The 22,477-nt window shown below is 42.7% G+C and overlaps 1 protein-coding gene across 5 annotated transcripts in view; it reads left to right on the top strand.

Moving 5' to 3' along the window:
- The window catches only part of STON2 (stonin 2), a 190,935-nt gene that overhangs the window by 104,952 nt on the left and 63,506 nt on the right, over positions 1–22,477 (top strand). For 2 of the 5 annotated variants that reach the window (XM_051826188.3, XM_089322699.1), the window contains exon 5: positions 21,549–21,701. The exons of 2 other annotated variants lie outside the window; for them this stretch is intronic. In XM_051826188.3, coding sequence (XP_051682148.2) covers positions 21,549–21,701 — 153 coding nt within the window. The remainder of the gene's footprint in view (positions 1–21,548; positions 21,702–22,477) is intronic. One more of the 5 variants, XM_051826192.3, reaches the window with a different exon arrangement.

The following is a 22,477-nucleotide window of genomic DNA, read 5'->3' as shown; positions in this document are numbered from 1 at the left end:
TTTTTTTCATCTGGAGTGTGGAGATAATGATACTCACCCTAACTGAATCGTGGGGTTTATTGAGAAATGAGGTGTGTAATGTCAAGTTAACTTATAAACCATGAATATTATGTAGACATCAGGTATTAGTGGAAATTACCCTGTCAGCTGTTAAACATTGCCAAACTTTGGATGTCATTTTCACCCAGAATATTGCTCTTGGTAAATCTCCTGGCTTCTCTTGTCTTGTGACTCAGGCTGGAACCCAAGAGTTTTTCCTTCAACACTTGTACCAACAGCCTTAGAATTCTGATTTCTTACCCACTGTCATGACCCTTTGGTCAGTTCTCAGTCCTAAGTAACTCGTACCAGACACTTCATCACCTCCATGCTGCTGGGCTCCACTGATAACCCCCCAAAAAGAAAAATTAATGTTAACTCTTCAAGAATCCTGTTCCTGGGGTGTGCATTTGGCACTGCAGACAGGTTGCCATGTGGGTTGCCCACATTTCAGAGAGCCAGGATTGAGTCTGAGGTCCTGCTTACCCTGCTTGTAATCTAGCTTCCTGCTAATGCATATCCTACGTGCATCTGATGATGGCTCAAGTACTTGGGTCCCCACCACCTACATGGGAAACTCAAATGGAGTTCAAAGATCCTGGCTTCAGCCTGGCCTAGCCCTGGCTCTTTCACTCATTTTGGGGAATGAACCAACAGATGTACGCTCTCTCTGTGTCTGTGTCTTTCTACCTTTCAAATAAAATAGAATGGGCATGCGTTGTGATACAACAAGTTAAGCCACTGCTTGGGGCACCCACATTCCATATTGGGTCTTGGCTACTCTGCTTTCTGCTAATGTATCCTAGGAGACAAGCTATAATAGCTTGTGTGTGGATCACTGCCACCCAGATGGACCCAGATTGAGTTCCTGGCTCTTGGCTGCTGCCTGGCCCACATTGGCTGTAGCAGACATTTGAGGAGTGAACCAGTGGATGCATGAATGACCAATTCCCCTCTCTGTTCACATTTCAAGTAGATGAAAATCAATAAAAGTGAACATTTTTAGAAAATGAAAATAAAAATGTAAAGCAGAGAGTCATGCTCCTTCTAACATCTCTGCTTGCATATCATGTATCTATCTCTCTTCCATCCTCTAATTTCTCCCTTCTCAAAATATGCTGTATTAATTCTTTCTGATAACAGAATAGCTTTTTTGGCCTTGCTTCCTCTTGTGTTGATAGTTTTGAAAGACTTTTCCTCAATTAAGTTCCTTTTTTTCCCCTCAAAAACTTTTTATTTGAGGTATACAAACGTCATGCATTTCATAAATACAAATTTAGGGACATAATGATTCTTTCCATACTACCTTCCCTCCCACCTTCCCTCCCAACCCTTCTTCCTCCTCCTTCTATTGTCATTAATTTTTACTAAGATATATTTTCAGTTAACTTTATACACATTAGATTAACCCTACACTAAGTACAGAGTTCAACAAATAGTATGAAAAAATTTAAAAAACTGTTTCTCAAAAGGTCTGATAAGGGCTGTTTAAAGCTATTGCATCTCAAAGTGTCATTTTCACTTCCATAGATTACCTTTTAGGTACTCTGTTTTCACAGATCATGGAGAATATATGATATTTTAGGAACTGGCTTATTTCACTAAGTATAATGTTTTCCAGTTGCATCCATTTTGTTGCAAATAACAGGATTTCATTTGTCTTTTTTTTATTATTATTATTGACAGGTATAGTTATAGACAGAGAGAGGCAGACAGAAAGGTCTTTCCATTGGTTCACTCCCCAAATGGCTGCTATGGCTGGCGCTACGCCGATCAGAATCCAGGTGCTTCTTCCTGGTCTCCCATGCAGGTGCAGGGGCCCAAACACTTGGGCCACCCTCCACTGCCCTCCCGGGCCACAGTAGAGAGCTGGACTGGAAGAGGCGCAACCAGGACTAGAACCGGCACCCGTATGGGATGCCGGCACCGCAGGCGGAGGATTAACCTAGTGAGCCACAGCGCTGGCCCCCATTTGTCTTTTTAAATGCTGTTTAATATTCCATGGTATACATATCTCATAATTTCTTTATCTAGTCTTCAGTTGACGGGCATCTGGGTTGATTCCATATCTTAACTATTGTGAATTGAACTGCAATAAACATGGGGGTACAGGTAACTCTTTCATATGCTGATTTCATTTCCATTAGGTAAATTCTGAGGCGTGGGATGGCTAGGTCATATGGTAGATCAATATTCAGAGTTCTGAGGTATCTCCATACTGTCTTCCATAGTGGCTGTACCAGTTTACCTTCCCACCAACAGTGGATTAGGGTACCTTTTCCCCCATATCCTTACCAGCATTTGTTCTTTGTTGATTTCTGCATGAAAGCCATTTTAATGGGGGGTGGGGTAGAACCTCATTGTGGTTTTGATTTGCATTTCCCTGATGGCTAGTGATCCTGAACATTTTTTCGTGTGTCTGTTGGTCATTTGGATTTCTTCTTTAGAAAAATGCCTATTGAAGTCCTTTGCCCATTTCTAGCTAGATTGTTTTGTTGTTGAGTTTCTTGAGCTCTTTAAAGATTCTGGTTATTAATCCTTTATTATATAGTTTACAAATAATTTCTCCCATTCTGTCAGTTGCCTCTTCACTTTCCTGAGTGTGTCTTTTGCAGTACAGAAACTTCTCAGCTTGATGTAATCCCACAGGCTTTGATTGTCTGTGCCTCTGGGGTCTTTTCCAAGAACTCTTTGCCTATGCCAATATCTTGCAGGGTTTTCCCAATGTTCTCTAATAATTTGATGGTATCACGTCATAGATTTAGGTCTTTGATCCACTTCAAGTGGATTTCCTTGTAAGGTGTAAGAGAAGAGTCTTGCTTCATACTTCTGCATGTGGAGATAGAGACTGTCCTTGCTCCAGGGATTGATTTTATCTGCTTGGTCAAAGATAAGTTGGTGGTAGATGCATAGATTGATTTTTTGGAGTTTCTGTACTGTTCCATTAGCCTATCCATCTGTTTTTGTACCAGTACCAGGCTGTTTTGATAATAGCTACCCTGTAGTATGCCTTGAAACCTGATGTTGTGATGTTTCCAGCTTTGTTTTTATTGTTTAAGATTGCTTTAGCTATTCGGGGTCTCTTGTGTTTCCATATGAATTCCAGCATCATTTTTTTTATATCTTTCCATTCTGTAGATTACTTTTAGTGGTATGGACATTGTGGTAATATTGGTTCTTCAAATCCATAAACATGGAAGATTTTTCAGTATTTGTGTGTCTTCTGTTTCTTTAATATTTTTGACTTTCAGCATAGAACTTTCACCTCCTTTGTTAAATTTATTTCAAGGTATTTAATTTTTTTTGTAGCTACTGTGAATTGGTGTGGTCTTACAAGTTTTTGCTCAGCCTTGGCATTGTCTGTGTATACAAAGACTTTTGATTTTTGTGTGTTAATTTTTTTAATGTATTTATTATTTGACAGGTAGAGTTATAGACATTGAGAGAGAGAGACAGAGAGAAAGGTCTTCCTTCCGTTGGTTCACCCCCCAAATAGCCACTACGGCTGGCGCTACGCCGATCCGAAGCCAGGAGCCAGGTGCTTTTTCCTGGTTTCCCATGCGGGTGCAAGGCCCAAGCACTTGGGCCATCCTCCACTGCCCTCCTGGGCCACAGCAGAGAGCTGGCCTGGAAGAGGAGCAACTGGAACTAGAACCCGGTGCCCATATGGGATGCCGGCACCACAGGAGAAGGATTAGCCAAGTGAGCCACGGTGCCGGCCCCATGTGTATTAATTTTATATCCTGCCACTTTATCAAACTCTTTTATGAGTTCCAGTAGTCTCTTAGTGGAGTCTCTTAGATCCCCCGTATATAGAATAATGTCATCTGCAAATAGGGATAATTTGACTTCCTCCTTTCCAATTTGTATCCCTTTGATTTCTTTTTCTTGCCTAAAGGCTCTGGCTAAAACTTCCAGTACTATATTGAATAGCAGTAGTAAGAGTGGGCATACTTGTTTAGTTCCTGATGTTAGTAGGAATGCTTCCAGCTTTTCCACGTTCAATAGGATGCTGGCCATGGATTTGTCATAAATTGCCTTGGTTGTGTTGAGGAATGTTCCTTCTAAACCCAGTTTGCTTAAAGTTTTCATCATGAAGGGATGTTGTATTTTATCAAATGCTTTCCCTGCATCTGTTGATATAATCATATGGTTTTTGTTCTTCAGTTTGTTAATGTGATGTATCACATTGATTGATTTGCAAATGTTGAACCCACCTTCCATACCAGGGATAAATCCCACTTGGTCTAGGTGAATGATCTTTCTGATGTGTTGTTAGATTTGATTGCCTAGTATTTTTGTTGAGGATTTTTTCATCTATATTCATCAGGGAAATTGGTCTAAGGTTCTCTTTTTCTGTTGTATCTTTTTCAGATTTAGGAATTAAGATGATACTGGCTTCCTAGAAGGATTTTACGAGGATTCCCTCCTTTTGAATTATGAATAACTGGAAAAGAATTGCAGTTAGGTCTTCTTTAAATGTCTGGTAGAATTCAGCAGTGAAGCCATCCAGTCCTGGGTTTTTCTTTGTTGGGAAGGACTTTATTACTGATTCTATCTCCATCTTGGTTATTGGTCTGTTTAGGTTTTTGATGTCTTCATGGCTCAATATAGGTAGGTTGTGTGTGTCTAGGAATCTATCCATTTCTTCTAGGTTTCCTGATTTGTTGTCATACAGCTCTTTGTAGTAATTCCTGATAATTCTTTTTATTTTTGTTACATTTTCTTTTCAGCTATAATTTTATTGATTTGGGTCTTCTCCCTCTTTTTTTCCTTTTGGTTAGTTGGGCCAATGCTTTATCAATTTTGCTTATTTTTTCAAAAAATCAGTCGTCATTTTGCAGATCTTTTGTATTGTTTTATTGGTTTCAATTTTGTTGATTTCTTCTCTAATTTTAATTATTTCTTTTTCTCCTACTAGTTCTGGGTTTGGTTTGATTTTGTTTTTCTAAATCCTTGAGATACATTCATTGCTCATTTATTTGGTACCTTTTCAATTTCTTGATGTAGACACAAATTGCTATAAACTTTCCTGTTAATACTGCTTTTACTGTATCCCTTAAGTTTTGATGTTTTATTGTTGTCTTCATTTGTTTCCAGAAATGTTTTGATTTCTCTTTTGATTTATTCTATGACCCACTGTTCATTCAGGAGCATGTTGTTCAGTCTCCTTGTGTTTGTACATGTTCTAGAAATTCCTGAGTTGCTGATTTCCAACTTCATTGCATTGTGGTCTGAGAAGATGCACGATATGATTTTGATTTTTTTGAATTTGATGAGACTTGCTTTATGGCCTAGCATGTGGTCAATCTTAGAGAAAATTCCATGCAGTGGTGAGAAAAATGTGTATTCTGCAACTGTGGGATGAAAAGTACTGTAGATACCTGTTAGGTCTATTTGATCTATAGTGTCAATTAATTCTGCTGTTTCCTTGCTGATTTTCTGTCTGGTTGATCTTTCCATTGCTTACTATTGTATTTGTGTCTATATCTCCCTTTAGATCCCTTAACATTTCTTGTAAATAGGCAAGTGCCCTGTAATTAGGTGCCTAATTGTTTATAATAGTTACATCTTCCTGTTGAAATGGTCCCTTAATCATTACATAGTGCCCTTCTTTGTCTCCCTTTAACAGTTTCTGTGTTAAAGTCCATTTTGTCTGATATTAGGATGGCTACAACAGCTCTTTTTTGGTTTCTGTTGGCATGAAATATCTTTTTCCATCCTTTCACTTTCAGTCTGCATGCATCTTTGTTAGTGAGATGTGTTTCTTGTAGGCAGCAAATAGGTGGTTTTGTTTTTTAGTCCCATTCAACCAATCTGTATCTTTTAACTGGAGAGTTGAGGCCATTTACATTCAAGATGACTATTGATAAATAACAACTTGGCCCTTCCATTTTTCCATAAATATTCCTATTGTTTACTTTTTTTAAAAATTTTTTGACAGGCAGAGTGGAGAGTGAGAGAGAGAGAGAGACAGAGACAGAGACAGAGACAGAGAGAAAGGTCTTCCTTTGCTGTTGGTTCACCCTCCAGTGGCCGCCGTGGCCGGCGCACCGCGCTGATCCAAAGCCAGGAGCCAGGTGCTTCTCCTGGTCTCCCATGCGGGTGCAGGGACCAAGGACCTGGGCCATCCTCCACTGCACTCCCTGGCCACAGCAGAGAGCTGGCCTGGAAGAGGGGCAACCGGGACAGAATCCGGCGCCCCGACTGGGACTAGAACCCAGTGTGCTGGCGCCGCAAGGTGGAGGATTAGCCTAGTGAGCCGTGGCGCCGGCCCCTATTGTTTACATTAAATTTCCTTTTTACTTCTACTGGGAGATTTTCTGCCTTCACATTCTGTCAGAGTGATAACCATGTTTCTGTGTGTAACACATCCTTAAGCATCTTTTGTAATGCTGGAAGAGTGGTGACAAATTCTTTCAATTTCTGTTTGATATGGAGGGTCTTTATTTCCTCTTCATTCATAAATGAGAGCTTTGCAGGGTACAGTATTATCTCATCATTCTCTTCTAGCCTGTAGAGTTTTTGATGAGAAGTCAGCTGTGAGTCTGATTGGAGATTGTCTCAAAGTAGTCAGTGTTTCTCTCATGCACATTTAGAATCTTTTCTTTATGTTTTACTGTGGTAAGTTTGACTATAGTATGTCATGGTAAAGATGTTTTCTGTTCATGTCTATTAGGAGTTCTATGTGTTTCTTCTACCTGAGTGTCCCTTACTTTCTCCAAATTGGGGAATTTTTCTGTAATTATTTCACTAAAAAGCCTTCATTATCTTTTTCCGCACCTTCAGGAACTTGTAAGACCCATATGTTGGGTCATTTGTTAGTATCCCATAAATTTTTTCTAATTTCTTTTTTTTTCTTGGTCTGACTGTAAAATTTCCAGAGATTCGTCTTCTAACTCGGATATTCTTCCCTCTTCCTCACTGAGTCTGTTGTTAAGGCTTTCCAACACATTTTTTAAGTTGACCTATTGAATTCTCCATTTCTAATATTTCATTTTGATTTCCCTTTAAAAATAATTTCATGGGAAAAATTTTCATTCATGTCATGTGGATTTCTTTAGTTCATGGATTTGCTTCTGATTACTTCTAAATAATCCTACAATCAATTGTTTGAATTCTGTTTCTGGCATTTTTTCAGTCTCTTCATCTTCACATTCTAGTATTGCAGTATTGTTTTCCTTTGGGGGCATCATGTTGTCTTTCTTATTTTTGTTTTTGAATTTCTACATTTATTTTTAGGCATCTTTTCCCCTCCTCTGATGGCTTTTATCTTTGCGCTATGCCTTTGTGGCTTAGTGGAGTGTCTGCTCTTTCAGTGAATACCCAGAGGCTATTGTGTGTGCTAGCTGTGGCTGTGGAGCTCTCTGTTCAGTGACAAAGGTGACACCCAAGCTGGCCATGGTAAATCTCCTTTTTTTTTTTTTTTAAACCACGGGGGAGGATTTGATCAACTCTGTTGGTGTAATATCTTCCTTACCTCCTCTCCTCCAAAACCAATGCCTGGGTGCTAGCTCCACTGGGTGCAGTATTCATCCAGAACCACAACAAATAGTCCGTGCAGTCCTCAGTGTGAGCACAGATCCCACAGCAGTGACCCTCCCCAGGCATTCAATGAGTCCCGAGTACATGGAGCTGCCCATAGCAGCTGCCCAGTGACCCAGCCACACCTTGTGCCCTCCTACACTGCCAGTGTTTTCACAGTCCCAGCACATAAGGCTCCCACAGTCACGGGTGCCCAGCCCCCTGTCAGTTCTCCCAGCCAGACTCAGGCATCTCCTCTTGGCTGGTTGCCGGGACCATGGACACAAGTTGGCGTGGTTGTTATATATGTCCAAAATGGGCCTACTCTCTCTGCTTGTTACAAGATGTTGTTGTTGGGTGGTCGGGGAGTGAGAAACATGTCCCTTTTTTTCCCTCTGGGTTGGCAGGTTTACTGTCCCCAACAGGGCTCCAAGCCAGACCCTCTCCAGGCTCTCCTGGCAGCTTTATCGCCAGTGGCTCAGGCTGCTGCATACTGGTCTCACCTCACTCTCAAAAGCTGGTGCTGAGCCTCTCAGCTGCCTGGATCGTGTGTTGTGTCCATGTTTGTGCTGCAAATCCTCAGGTTTCAAGTCTTGGTGTAGGTCATGGCAGGACTGATTTCATCATACATGCAAGAATATTATTTATGAAACTTGTGGAACACACAGCCATGGTCTGAAATCTTGGTCTTCCTGCAGCTTAGATCTTTCTCTCTCCCTTTGCACCTCTCCTGTGTCTCCCTTGTAGGTACAGGATTTTCCATGTGGTAGGATGACTGACAGACCAGCTATATTCTCGAAACCAAATACAGGTTCCTCTTCTGCTATGTAATCTCTCCAAACCATCTCTGCAGAGGGAGACTGCGGAAAGTGTTTGAGATGGGGAGGGATATGCTTATTTGTTAGAGGGTCATGATTAAGATTTGTACTGAGACCACTTCCCCTCCACTTTATAAGTTCTTTCTCTTCCTTTTTTTTCCTTCCCATTGCCATGCAGAGTTGGTTCTCGGGAAGTGTCAGTGTCCCTGGTCAATCTTTATACAGAGAGTGTATCCTCATTTCTCATTTTTAGTGCCAACTCTTGGAACAGTTGGTTAAGCAGCTGCCTGTGATGCCAGTATCCCACATGAGCACAACTTTGAATCCAGGCTGCTCCACCTCTGATCCAGCTCCCTGCCAGTGTACCTGGGAAAGCAGCAGAAGATGGCCAAAGTGCTTGGGCCCCTGCACCCAGGTGGGAGACCCGGATGGAGTTACTGTCTCCTGGTTTCAGCCTGACCCAGCTCTGGCTATTGTGGCCATTTGGGGAGTGAACCAGCAGATGGAAGCTCTCTCTCTCTCCCTCTCTCTCTGTCCCTGCCTCATCCCTCTCTGTAACTCTGCCTTTCAAATTAAAAAAGTAAAATAAAATAAAATAAAATTGGCAGGAAGTCTTTGCACCAGTATTTCTTCCCCATCTGTCTTGCTGTTTCCCATCTTTCTTCGGCCCTGTTTTTACTTTAGGGTTGCCAGTGGTTCCTTGCTCAGCTTCACTTGTAGAAATAACAGCAGCCAAAGTATTTTAGCCTCTTACAAAAGGACAAGTTTATCTTTCCTTCCAGATACTGGAAAGGACATTTTGGAGACAGGAGGAACTGGAAGGAAGAGAGAGAAAGGAAGGTGTATAGAGTGGTGCAGGCCCGGAGTTCCAGTTATTGGTTTCCAGGGTAATAAATGATGATGCTGTCATTGTTCATGAGGTTCTAGAAGCTTGTTCAAAATGCCCACCTCTTAATGATTTAAGGCTGGATGATAAACTTTGTATATTATCCACATCTTGCATTTTGAAAGCTCCATTGTGTGTGGTAGGAGTTGAATTGTGTCCTAATATTTAAGTAAATGAAAATGGGGACAAAAGTAGTAAATAAAGACACAGCAGTTTTCCATAAATCTGGTGTGTTCTTCCTCTCTTTTCTACTCTTCTTTGACTCAATACTTCCAGCAGAGAAGAAATGCTATTAGATTTGGCCAATTACAAGTCCTTCAGAGCTGTCACCACGACCTTGAGAAGGTGTTAATGGAATCTTACCTGGTCATTTGGTGTCAGCATCAGCTCTGGCCTTACTGCCCTGGCTTGAGCCTTGAAGTCCATTCTGATTGGGGTTTGCTAAGTGCAGCATGAGCTGCAGGTGCCCCGAAGCATCTGCTTCCCTGATGAGCTTCTTGGGTTTAAACAGAAGCTTTGGGAAAACATTCAACCACCTGCTTCTTACAAAAAAAGGAACACTGTTTTTTTCTTTTAAAAATTTGTTTTTTATTTATTTGAAAGACAGAGTTACAGAGAGAGAGAGGGAGGTCTTCCATCCACCAGTTTACTCCCCAAGTGGCTGCCACAGCCAGGTCTGGGCCAGGCCAAAGCCTGAAGCCAGGAGCTTCATCCGGGTCTCCCACATGTCTGGCAGGGACCCAAGGACTTGGGCCATCTTCCGTGGCCTTCCCAGGTACATCAGCAGGGAGCAGGACTGGAAGTGGAGCAGCTATGACCCAAACTCACACTCACATGGCAGCGGCTTTACACACTACACCACAATGCTGGGCCCTGGAATGTGGTTTCAGAACAGGTGTACATATCTAAATCTTAGCTTTAGACATAAATAGGAATATCACCTGTGATGACAAAGTGAGCCCTTTCCTTTTTTTTTTTTTCCTGTTGTTGTTGCTGGGAGACAGAGTGCCCGGCTGCTGGCTCATTTCCCAAATAACCACAAGGGCTGGGTCCAGGCAGGACTAAGCAAGGAGCCAGGAACTCAATCCAGGTCTCCCACATGGGTGGCAGTTATCCAATTACTTGAGCCATGTCCCCCAGAGTTTGCATTAACAGGAAGTAGGAACTGTGTCTCAAACCCATGTGCTGTAATATAGGATATAGGATAGCATGTTAACCACCGGTGTAAATGCTTTTTTCCCCCATTTTTGCTTTTAGAATGAAATACTAAGTTACTGACAAAAAAATGTAGTCATAAAATCTATTCAGAGCTAGAAAATCATGTTGATACCAAGTTGCACAATACAATGGAATATGAACTTAGCGTCCCTAGGGACATGATGGAAGTGCTTGCAGATGTCCCCAGAGAAGTGCCAGTTCTTGCTATAATAGTTGCTTGCTATCTAGAGAGGTAACCTGGTCCATACTCATGCAGTGTTAAAATGAACTGGGTGTTAGGGCTGGCACTGTGGTGTAGCAGGTAAAGCCGCTGCCTGCAGTGCCGGCATCCCATATGGGCGCCGGTTCAAGTCCCGGCTGCTCCACTTCCAGTCCAGCTCTCTGCTGTGGCCTGGGAAAGCAATAAAGATGACCCAAGCCCTTGGGCCGCTGCATCCAGGTGGGAGAAGAAGCTCCTGGCTCCTAGCTCTGGATCGCCTTAGCTCCGGCCATTGCGGACATCTGGGGAGTAAGCCAGCAGATGGAAGACCTCTCTCTCTCTGCCTCTCTCTCTCGTTCTCCCTCTCCCTCTCCCTGTAACTCAGACTTTCAAATAAAATAAATAAATCTTTTAAAAAATGAACTGGGTGTGGCACTTTAACATTTACCCACAAGCCCATTGACAAGTAGCTGCCTATTTGAATCCTGGCATCCCTGCTTATTAACTGTTTGACTTAGTTATTATCACTGTGTCTTGGATCCATAAAGAACAAATATATTGTTTCCATATGCTTCTTCTCTATTTGAACAGAGCTAAATAATCTCAGTCCCAGAAAATAATCTTCCTTCCAAGTTACTACTACAAAGTTGACAAAAGGTTTAAGGCACTGAAGTAGGTTTAATGTACTCAGGCCCATTTTGAGAACTCAGTGGTAAAATATTTTTTAGTATCTGAGTAATGATGACTTGTCCAGGATTTATATTCCCAAGATAGGTTCTAAAGAGTCTAAATGGGGGCAGTGAGTATTGCAGCACAGCAGGTTAAGCTGCCTCTTTGGACATCTAAATCCCATATCAGAGTTCAAGTCCTGCCTCCACTTCCGATCTAGCTTCCTGTTAATGGACAACCTGGGAGGAACAGATGGTGATTCAGGAATTTGGATCTCTGCCACCTCTCTGGGAGACCTGGATGGAGTTTCAGGCTCCGGGCTTTGACCTGGCCCGTCCCTAACAGTTGTGGGTATTTGTGAACCAGCAGATGGAAGATCTCTTGTTTTCTTTCTCTCTCTCTCTTGCCCCCCCCCCCTTCTTCCTGCCCTCTCCGTTTTTCTCCGTGCATGTGTTTCAAATAAATAAAAATAAATGAACTTTAAAAAAGAGTGTAAATAAAGTCTACTAAGAAAATTGTTGGGTTTTTATTTGCTGTATTAAAAGATAGTGCTTGCTTATGAAGTATATCAAGTACTTACATTTTCCTTTTTTTTTTTTTGACAGGCAGAGTTAGACAGTGAGAGTGAAAGACAGAGAGAAAGGTCTTCCTTCCGTTGGTTCACCCCCCAAATGGCTGCTAAGGCCGACGCTGCACCGATCCAAAGCCAGGAGCCAGGCGCTTCCTCCTGGTCTCCCATGTGGGTGCAGGGCCCAAGCTCTTGGGCCATCCTGCACTGCCTTCCTGGGCCACAGCAGAGAGCTGGCCTGGAAGAGGAGCAACCGGGACAGAATCCGGTGCCCCAACTGGGACTAGAACTCGGGGTGCAGGCGCCGCAGGCAGAGGATTAGCCAAGTGAGCCGCAGCGCCAGCCAAGTACTTATATTTCTAAAATGTCATTTAGGTGATAAAATGTTAGACATTTCAGAGTGTTATTGGGATTTTTTTTGTTTTTTTTCAGAATTATCCCAAACCTGCAAAGCAAGTTGGATATCCTTATTTGCTAAGTGACATTGCTGGATGCATATACCCTTGAATTCTGTAAACAAGGTGACAGTCTGGGCTCCACAATGCCTGTGACCTCCAGAGACTTCTCACCCCTCCCCCATGGTGGTGCCCAGGAACTTCCCCCCAGAATTTGGATTTTGGCAGGTTCAGGAGCCAGGAGAAATCCAGTTGCCTACTCTAAAGGGGTTATAACCCCATAAATATGGTTTGATGTCCCATTTTACTGCAGACTTCTGGCATTTAACAGAGAATCTGCTATTTTGTTTGAGGATAAAAGTCATTCTCTCTCAGAGAGTCGTGGGCTTTGTTCCCTGGAAAGATGACAGGCCAGGTCTTCATTAAGCTGGAGGAATGAGGGAGGGTGGGGGTTCCCTCTTGCCCTCCTCACAGTGGCTGCTATGAGGCTAGGATGTGTGGGCCTCTGAGTCTTTTGTTGGGTTTCTATGGTGTTAACCTCAATTAGCAGCTCTGTGTGGAGAGGAGAGAGAATGCAGCTTTTTTTTTTTTTTAACCATATAGCCATTCTTTATTTAATTTGAGACGCAGAGAGATCAACAGACAGATACAGCTCCCATCTGCCAGTTCACTGTCCAGATGCCCACAACAACTGGGTTGAAGCCAGGAACTTGGAACTCAGTCAGGGTCTCCCACATGGGTGGCAGGGACCCAATTACTTGAGCCATCACCTGCTGCCTCCCAGGGTTCTCCAGTCAAAGTTCATTGCTTCTGTTGTGGGCAATGGCTGAGTGTATGGGAGAAAAAGGCCAGGGACTAACAAGTTTGTTTGATTCTGGCTTTGTGTCTTTCTCCTCTCCGTCCGTCCCAATTGTGTTGAACTGAGGGCAGAAAGTCTGTGCTGGAGTTGCCCAGGAGGTCCAGCCCTGACTCTGATCTTTCTAGGCAGTTTCCCAGCTGAGAAGACAGGACGGTTCTATGTGGTAGAACCTCTGAGTGGAATAAATAAAAGAGCAAATGTAAAGAACTTGGTGCAGTGTCTGGCACATTTCCAAGAACATATAAGCTGAAGTCAACTGGTTGCTTCCAGCAAGTACCCAAAGCATCTGTGGCTGTCAGGAAGGAACAGTAAATTCTACAAGTCACTGGGAAAGGATGGTTTTCTTTAAAAATCTCATCCTAAGAAAGGCTTTAGTTGCTTTAGCCTTGAGGTGATGTGCACATACAGGCATGCAAATGCACACCCTTTTTTCCCAGCTGCTTTTGAATCATAGCTGGATCTTAGTTCCACTTGCATGTCTGCCCTGCAATCTTGGTGGTGCCATTTCAGGGTGAACCAATAGGAAATGATTAAGTAGACCCCGAAGGTGAGCAGAACTCTTAGTCATAGGCTATTCTGCTTTCCTCGTTGCCTTAACATCATCACCAGGTGCTTGTTGTGGCTCATTGCCCAGAAAGATGGAGAAGAGTTTATTGCACAGTCCTGTTTGCAAAGCCAGCTCATCCTGGGACATGGTGGGCTTTTGAGTAGGTGCTAACAGATGATGTGAAAGTAGGTAATTCTTGCCCTGGAGCAGCTAAACTGGGAAAATAAAATCAGCACACCTGAAACAATTAGCCATCACTTAAATGTTGACCCTGTGTTGGAGTTCATTGTGGGTGAGGATAAAGTGGAAGAGGGGCACTGTCCCCACTTCCATACTTTGTGCTTTACAATGCTGCACAAGTGAGCAGTGTTGTAAAAATGTATTTTTAACCGATGCATGTGGCAACGTTTCTAAAAATTAGATCAGAGTTTTAATTGTAAACTATTTTATTATTGAAATTATTATAACATTAAAAGACATGTTAGTGGGAGGGGTAAGGGAGAAGGAGAGATAACCTCCAATTTCATAGCCCTAACACAATTCATTTTTCAAGGACCGGTTCTTAAGTTTCTTCTGTGTCCAACTTAGTGCTTAGCACCTATAGAGAGGCCAGTGAATGTCAGTGGCCACCACTACTTTTACTGTTAGAAATACCCAGACAGTGGCATTGTGAGGGTGCCAAATCTGTACCTCTGTCATGCCAGACCTCTACTGCATTCCCATGTTGAATTCTTATCACAGTCCTGGGGGTAAGGTATGCTGAGGCTTGGCATGGTCAAGTAACCAGGGGTATGCTTATTGGCCTCTTGTTTTATGATGTGTGGGTGGTTTCTTTCATCAGCCCCTAGAGCCCTCCTGAGATGCAGTGAGGATAGAGTGGTGGGTGCCCAGCATGGGTTGCTTCTCCCACTATTAATATTCCCCCTTCCCCGCATGTGGAGGAGGCAGGCTGCCTAACTCTACAAAGAGTACTCCCATCCCCAAGGTATCAGTGCTGACAAGTTCTGTGACTTCTGCCCACCTGCTTTTCAGGTAAGACAGGCTTACTTGTTGGTACTTGTGCAGCTTTAAAGAGTTGGCTGAGAGCCCAATGGATGTAAGACAAATGAAAGCTGATTCAGGTTCTTTTCTCTAGGATTTCCCCCACTCCTTCCCTCTCTCTCACTGAATAGTTTAAGCCACAGTTAGGTGGAGAGATCCATGCTTCTGGTCTGACTTTCTTGGAGGTTTTAGTTTCCCAGGGCTGCTGTCACAAATTACGACAAATTGGGTGACTTTGGACAACAGAAGTGCGTTTTGTCATAGTCCTGAGGCTAGAAATTTAGAATCAGTGTGACATTAGGGTTTCTGGTGTTTCTGGCAATTCTTAGCGTTCCTTGGCTCATGGCAACAAAACTCCAACCTCTGCTGCCATCTTCCTTATTGTCATCATGTCTCTTAATGGTTGAATTTAAGCCCCACTCTAAGCCAGGAAGGCCTAATCTTAACATTATTACATCTGTAAAGACCGTATTTGCAAATAAGATCACATTTTTAGATTCTAGGGGTTAGAACTTCAAACTGTTTGGTAGTACACAGTTCAATCCACTACCTTGGGTGGATCTTAGGTCAAGTAAAAGGTAATAATAGCAACCCTGATACATCTTTCCTTTGGAGACAGTTGATGTTTTCTCAAATCTTCAGTGAAAAAGTTGAATTGATCCTGCTCCTCTCTCATGCCCCAGTCTTGTGGTATACTAACGGCACTTACTTTCAACCCAGTCAGCTGGGGAGAATTGAACTTGGGAACAAAGCATGGTCTTTTCCATTTCTACATCCAATTACGTGTAAGTTCATGAGCCAAGACTTTGTTTTGCTTACTTCTCTATGCTAACCATGTTGAACTGGCAAAGCCGATGTCAGTTTGGGACATTAATAAAGCCAGTCATTCCTTTATTTATTAACCCAGCATTTGCTGTTTTCCAGGCACCATGTTAGGCATAGAGGAAAAATATGGTGAAACTTGAAGTAACTGAAATTTGTTGAATATCTGCTATTTTTTCCATTACTGAAATATGCTCTTTGCATAGGTGGTCTTACCATGGATTGATAGGAAATACAGGGGGTGGGGGAACATGTTAAATCTTACTGTCATTAGGACAGGCTTCTGGCACAACAATTAAGATGCCACTGGGGATGCCTGCATCCCATTTCAGAGTACCTGGTTCAAGTTCTGGCTGTGCTTCTAGTTCCAGCTTCCTGCTGATGTGTGCTTGGGAGGCAGCACATGATGACTCAAGAACCCATGTGTGAGACCTGGATTGAATTCAAGGCTCCTAGCTTCATCCTGGCCCAGCCCAGCTATTGTGACAATTTGGGTAGTTAACCATCAGATGGAAGATATGTCTTCCTCTCTTTCTTTTGTTTTTGTTTCTCTCTCTCTCTCTTTCCCACTCTCTATCGTTGTCTTTCAAATAAAATGAGAATAAATAAATACAAAAATTTTTTTTGACAGACAGTTAGTGAGAGAGAGAGAGACAGAGAGAAAGGTCTTCCTTTTGTTGGCTCACTCTCCAAATGGACGTGCTGCGCCAATCCGAAGCCAGGAGCCAGGTGCTTCCTCCTGGTCTCCCATGTGGGTGTAGGGCCCAAGCACTTGGGCCATCCTCCACTGCCCTCCCGGGCCACAGCAGAGAGCTGGACTGGAAGAGGAGCAACTGGGACAGAACAGGCGCCCCAACTGGGACTCATTAAATGTAGATTTGGACAATCAAAATGACAAAGAATAGGCTCTTCTGCAAATAAATTACAAGGCAAAAATAGAGATGGAAAAAGAACATTTAGATTACAAATGATAATACCTATTAACCAATTACAAATTTTACTTGAATAAAGGTTAAAAAAAATCTTTGAGACATTTGGAGGAATTTAATGCTTTCTGGATATTGGAAAATATTAAGTAACTATAGATCAATTTTTAAATATTTTTAAAACGATTTTATTTATTTATTTGAGAGGTAGAGTTACAGACAGAGGGAAACACATGGAGAAAGGTCCTTCATCTGCCGGTTCACTCCACAAATGGCTGCAGTGGCTGGATCTGGGCCAGTCTGAAGCCAGGAGCCAGGAGCTTCTTCCAGGTCTCCCACTAGAGTGCAGGGGCCCAAGCACTTCGGCCATCTTCCACAGGTTTCCCAGGCTATAAGCAGAGAGCTGGGTTGGAATAGGAGCAGCCAGGACATAAACTGGTACCCATATGGGATGCTGGCACTGCAAGTGGAGGTTTAGCCTACTACACCATAGTGCTGACCCAAATGGATAATTTTTATATGTAATAAATTGTGCTTTTTTTTTTTTTTTTTTTTGACAGGCAGAGTGGACAGTGTAAGAGAGAGACAGAGAGAAAAAGGTCTTCCTTTGCCGTTGGTTCACCCTCCAATGGCCACTGTGGCCGGCGCACCGCGCTGATCCGAAGGCAGGAGCCAGGTACTTATCCTGGTCTCCCATGGGGTGCAGGGCCCAAGGACTTGGGCCATCCTCCACTGCACTCCCTGGCCACAGCAGAGAGCTGGCCTGGAAGAGGGGCAACCGGGACAGAATCTGGTGCCCCGACCAGGACTAGAACCTGGTGTGCTGGCGCCGCAAGGCGGAGGATTAGCCTAGTGAGCCGTGGTGCTGGCCATAAATTGTGCTTTAAAACAGTCCTTATCTTTTAGAGATATATGCAGAAATATCTAGATGAAAAAATATAATGCTGGGAATTTACTTCAAAATAATCCAGAGTGGTAGGGATGTAGGTCACACAGATTTGAAGGAATTAATCATAGTTTAAGCTGGTGTTAGTGAGTTCTGCTACACCTGTTTATCTGCTTTTATATGTGTTTGAAATTTTCCATAGCACAAACTTTAAAAACAGTTTTGTAAGCATTCTAAAAAGAAGTTGTTGCAAAGATCTGCTGAAGCGAGAGGAATGAAGGAAAAGGTGTGTCCACATGAAAATCAGCAGGTCCTGTTTTCAACCTGAACTGTGCTCACCTGATAGTTGGTATTCAGTGGGACCTACTGTGGGAACAGCAGCTGAGTAGACCATGTGCTGGAGAGGGATCCAGTTGCAACAGAAGCAGCTTGGTTTACCTTTTACAGCCATCACCAAACTTCACTGCTGCCGCGTTTAGAAAGCCAGGAGCAGTGATGGTCACGACCTGACACTTGTGCAGTGCTCTGCAGTGTGCAGCATGTTTCGCATACTTCTTCCCTTAATCTTCAATCACAGTCTTAGGGTGTGGAAAAGAAGTACTACTTGGGTTCAAACCCTGCTTTTAAAGCCATTGTGAACTTGCTATTTCTTTCCTACTACCTCCTCTAGAGCTACCATGGAAAACTTTTGTTTTTAAACATTGTATTTTATTTAAAAGGCAGAGTTAGGGGGAGAGACAAAGAGAAAAACGTTTATATTTTTAAAATGTTTGTGCAGTTCGGAGTAGGACTGCTCTGCCCCTTCCACGTATAGACTTCTTTCTGGGTAGATAGTCATTGTTGAATATAATGAAAAATAAGAGGCATTTGTTATGGGTAATGAACATTACACTAAATTGGAAAGCAGGATAGGGGTTTTATACCCAAATAATGAGGAAGTTCCTCTCATATTCTTTCATATATCTGCAAGATATAGTCCATAATTGGGGGAATCAAAGCTCGAGGAGAGAAGGGGTTAATTTTTTTTTTTTTAAGCCCCTACAGTAAAATGTGTAGTATTCCCTCAACTATAATCATGATAAAGGAATGTGAGTGATTCTTCTTCCTCCCCTCTCTCAGTCTGCTATTCAGTGACCTCTTCATCTACAGGTCCACTTGCAAAGGTGGATGGGAAGCAGACAGACAGACAGAATGAGAATTGGCAAGAGGATTGGGTCAATGCTCCACTCTCCAAACCAAGCTGTGGTCCTGACTGTTGTCTTCAACTTTGGAGATGTTTCTGCAGCTCTTTTAGGGGAGATAAAACCCAGTGGGCTGATTCTGAAGGCCTCTGGTCTTTACAGAATATATTGGGAAAACGAGAAGACATTGATTCACATTATCCCCAGGATAGTTCTTCTAAGATATGAGTCAACCAGGTCATTCCTCAAATGATCTTTTAAATTCTAAGGCAGACAAGGAAAGCTATTTCTAATTACATGTGTAATGCTTGTTCTAACTTGTACACTAATATTATGTCAGATTTATGATACAATATATTCTGTATGTACACTGTAGAATATGTTGTAGTTCTTTCTGTAGTATGAGTAAAATGTTTGCATGTTTTAAAATTGTTTGCTTATAGTCAGATAGTGTTACAATGTACAAACCCTTAGAGAAGAACCCCACAATATTCTGGATAGTATTCATGGGTAAAAAGGAGGGTTGTATGAGTCAGTCTCTGAATTATGGAATATCATTTTACCATTTTAAATTATATAATTTGTTGTTGTGGGGCCAGCACTGTTGCACAGTGGGTTAAGCCATGGCCTGCAGAGCTGGAATCCCATATGGGTGCCAGTTCGAGTCCTGGCTGCTCCAGTTCCTATCCAGCTCCCTGCTAATGTGCCGACGAAAGCAGTAGAAGATGGCCCAAGTGTTTGGACCTCTCTCACCAATGTGGGAGACCCAGAAGAAGCTCCTGATTCCTGGCTTTGGCCTTGCCCAGGTCTGGTAATTGTGGCCATTTGGGGAGTGAACCAGCAGATGGAAGATTACTGTTTCCCTCTCCTTCTTTCTCTGTGACTCTGCCTGAAATAAATAAATAAATAAATAAATATTTTTTAAAAAGAATTTGTTTTTGTGTTTCTGTTTTTACAAGATCTTATTGTTTATGTTTGAAATTTGTCGAAAGCCATGGTGAGGTCTTGGAACAGAATCTCCAGTTATAACACTGTTCCTAAGGGAAAGTGGGATCCCCTGAATCGTGCTGCTTTTAGGACCACATTGTGACAAAAATCAGGGTTTCTGATACCATGTTTACTTTGTTAGTGTACCAGTATTAATATAGTCCCTGGCACAAACTAAGTGTTTTGAAAATATTGGCCAAGGTCATTGGTGTTGTCCAAGAATATTGCCATCGTTATCACTGATCTTCACAGCAACGTCTAAGATTGTGACTAGGGTGCTCCTCACTTGGTACATGAGTGTTAAGTACAACTGTTACACAGCTGGAACTGCAATGGGAACCCAGGCCTTCTGACACAGATCCACATGGGGGACTCTTTTATAAAGTGGGAATACCATATCTTAGACCCACCTTTTACTTTTCTTGAGTCTGACTTGCAATAGCAAGTCTACATGCTGATATTGAAAATCTCAGATATATCATTAAGTTAAGAGAATATGCCAAATAACATGTCCTGGGTATGCTTTAACTCCAGCTGTGTTTTTTAAAGTGTGTTCCTACATGCTTTATATGCATAAAAATTCCTGAACCAGATACATAAGAAGAAATTGCTCAGCAGTGCTTGTCTCAGGGGGGTGGGACTGATTGTTAGAGGTAGGAGAGAGATTTTTACTTTTTATTTTATGACCTCATACATTGCTTATAATTTTTATAAATTCAGGAAAGAGATAAAACTAGGATAACCCATCTCTGTAACCATGTCTTCCAGACTTTAAAAGATTCCCCACCCTCCAAGCCGGAGCAGGAATCTTTGGGTAAGGAAACATGGCACTCTAAGCTTGGAAAGCCACAGTAGATATTAGCATATTAAAGGCTATGAGAAGCTACAGTAACCCATACAGTACACTTTATCCCCCTGCTTTTATTGCGCTTATTAATATCCCACAGAATTCTATTATATGATATATCAATTTTGGAAAAGCCATCAAAATTTAAGATAAGATGATCTGGTGTTAGGTTAAAGTAAGTAGAAGGAAAGGGAGTATGTGTTCAGGAAAGGTGGGAGGCATTGCTGGCTGCCATTGGGACAGTTCAGGGGCTTGGATTCAGGCAGACTCGGGTTCCAATCTTGGTCTTCTGGCCGGGAGCCAGGTTACCCTGCCTCTGAGCCTTAAGTGTGCTCATGTGTGAGAGAGAGAATGATACTGCTCCCATCTAGGCGTTTTCAGGATTCACTGAAGGTAAGGACCAGTTCTGTAGTCTGTGCTGTGTTGCTCTCTCCTCAACCTTGGCTTCATCTTCTCCTGCGTTCCCTAGAGTGTTTGTTTACGAACACCCATAGTGTACCCAAACAGACAAATTCCTCAGGCACCCTCCATTGATGAGCAGGCTTCACTGCAGGAGTAATCAGAGGCCAGACTATCAGGTAACAAATTCTTGCATTGACAATGACTACATTTCTGATATCTTGATTTACAGATCCTTGTTCCAAGAATGCACCTCTTCTACAAGGCAGAGGTCACAGTCCCTGAGAGACTGTTGAGAATTGTGTTTTCTAAAATTGAACCTAAATGTTGGCTTCCAGAAATTCACTGTTTAAACCACATCCCAGCTTGCTTGCTACCTGCTCTTCCAAGCCGTCGGTCCTGGATAACTCTTCCCTCTCCTTCCCTTTGTCAGAAACACATCTCAGAATTGAATGTAAAGGGATGTGTGCTAAAGCATTGCCTTTTCAGTAACCTTTGCTGTAAGCTCTTGGAATCCAATTGCCCATGTGTTATTTACCTCCCTTAAGTGCCCATGCAGACCGAGCTGAAAGTTCAGGAAGTAATAACAAAAGGGAATCAGAAGCTCGCGATCTTGGGCCCAGCCTGGGAAGACTGTCTGTGCCTTGCCTCTCCCTCCTCCTGGGTGTGTCTGCCCAAGGAAGGCCAGTGAGTAACCTGCACATTTTTTTTTTTCCGTCTTGGCCCTTCCCACCCAGACGAGAGGACTGAGTGGCAGACAGGCAGGCAGACGGTGGAGAGTCCTGTTCAAGCATGCAAGGAGCATACCTCCACCCGCACCCACGTCCTGGACCCCTCGCCACCCCCACTCCATCTCAGGAGGAGCCAGAGCCCTGGTGAGGGTCCCGAGGGTAAGGCTGCAAGTAGCAGGAACACTTCCTTGACTTTATTTGCGTTAGTGTTGGCTTTTCTTCTCGATTGTGTTTAGTGGGGAGAGAATTAAAGGTGTTTTGTTTGGTTGGCTGTACAGTTCTCGGTGGTCCCAAGACAAAGAAAACGTCTTTTCCCAGCAGAGTTTATTAGAACTTGTAACCTGATAGCCTGGCCTTGGAACAAAACTTAACACACTAATTACTGCTGGTTAGTACAACTTATCCTTTTGGCCTTGTAGGGAAAGAATTACATTGCTTACCGAATAGGTTTTTGAGGAAGAAAAAGCACTAAGGATTGTGGGTGTTTTAATACACAGGCACCTCTACTAATTGAAATGTAGCCTAATTGTGATCACAGTTTTAAAATAGATCAAGAAAACCTCATTAAAAGGTTGCAGTGTTGAATGTAAAGGTGCCAGAGTAGAGTTTGGAGAAATCCCTTAAAAGATAGGTTGATCTAATATAAATACATGCAAATGTGAAGTTGTTGAATTAAATTTGTGTTGTTCTGGGAAGAAAAAGTCTGATATTCAGTGTGGGATTCGTGTGGTATGTAAGGGAGAAAACGGAGTTCTTTGTAGTAGGTTGAGAATTTTGTGAGGGGAGGGTCAGAAGGCAAACAGAGGCGGCTGGGGAGCAGGTTTTTTGCATGGGCTGGTGCCAAGGACTCGTCCCTTGTCCCTGATTGCTGTGGGTGAGAGAGTCATTCAGAGCAATCAAGTGCTGCATTGTTAACTGGGTCCTCTGCTTCAAAT

The sequence above is a fragment of the Oryctolagus cuniculus genome, chromosome 20 (genome assembly GCF_051225735.1).
Source record: "Oryctolagus cuniculus isolate XC-2025 breed Fujian yellow rabbit chromosome 20, ASM5122573v1, whole genome shotgun sequence".
Classification (NCBI taxonomy): Eukaryota; Metazoa; Chordata; class Mammalia; order Lagomorpha; family Leporidae; genus Oryctolagus; species Oryctolagus cuniculus.
This window is presented reverse-complemented; position numbering and strand designations above follow the sequence as displayed.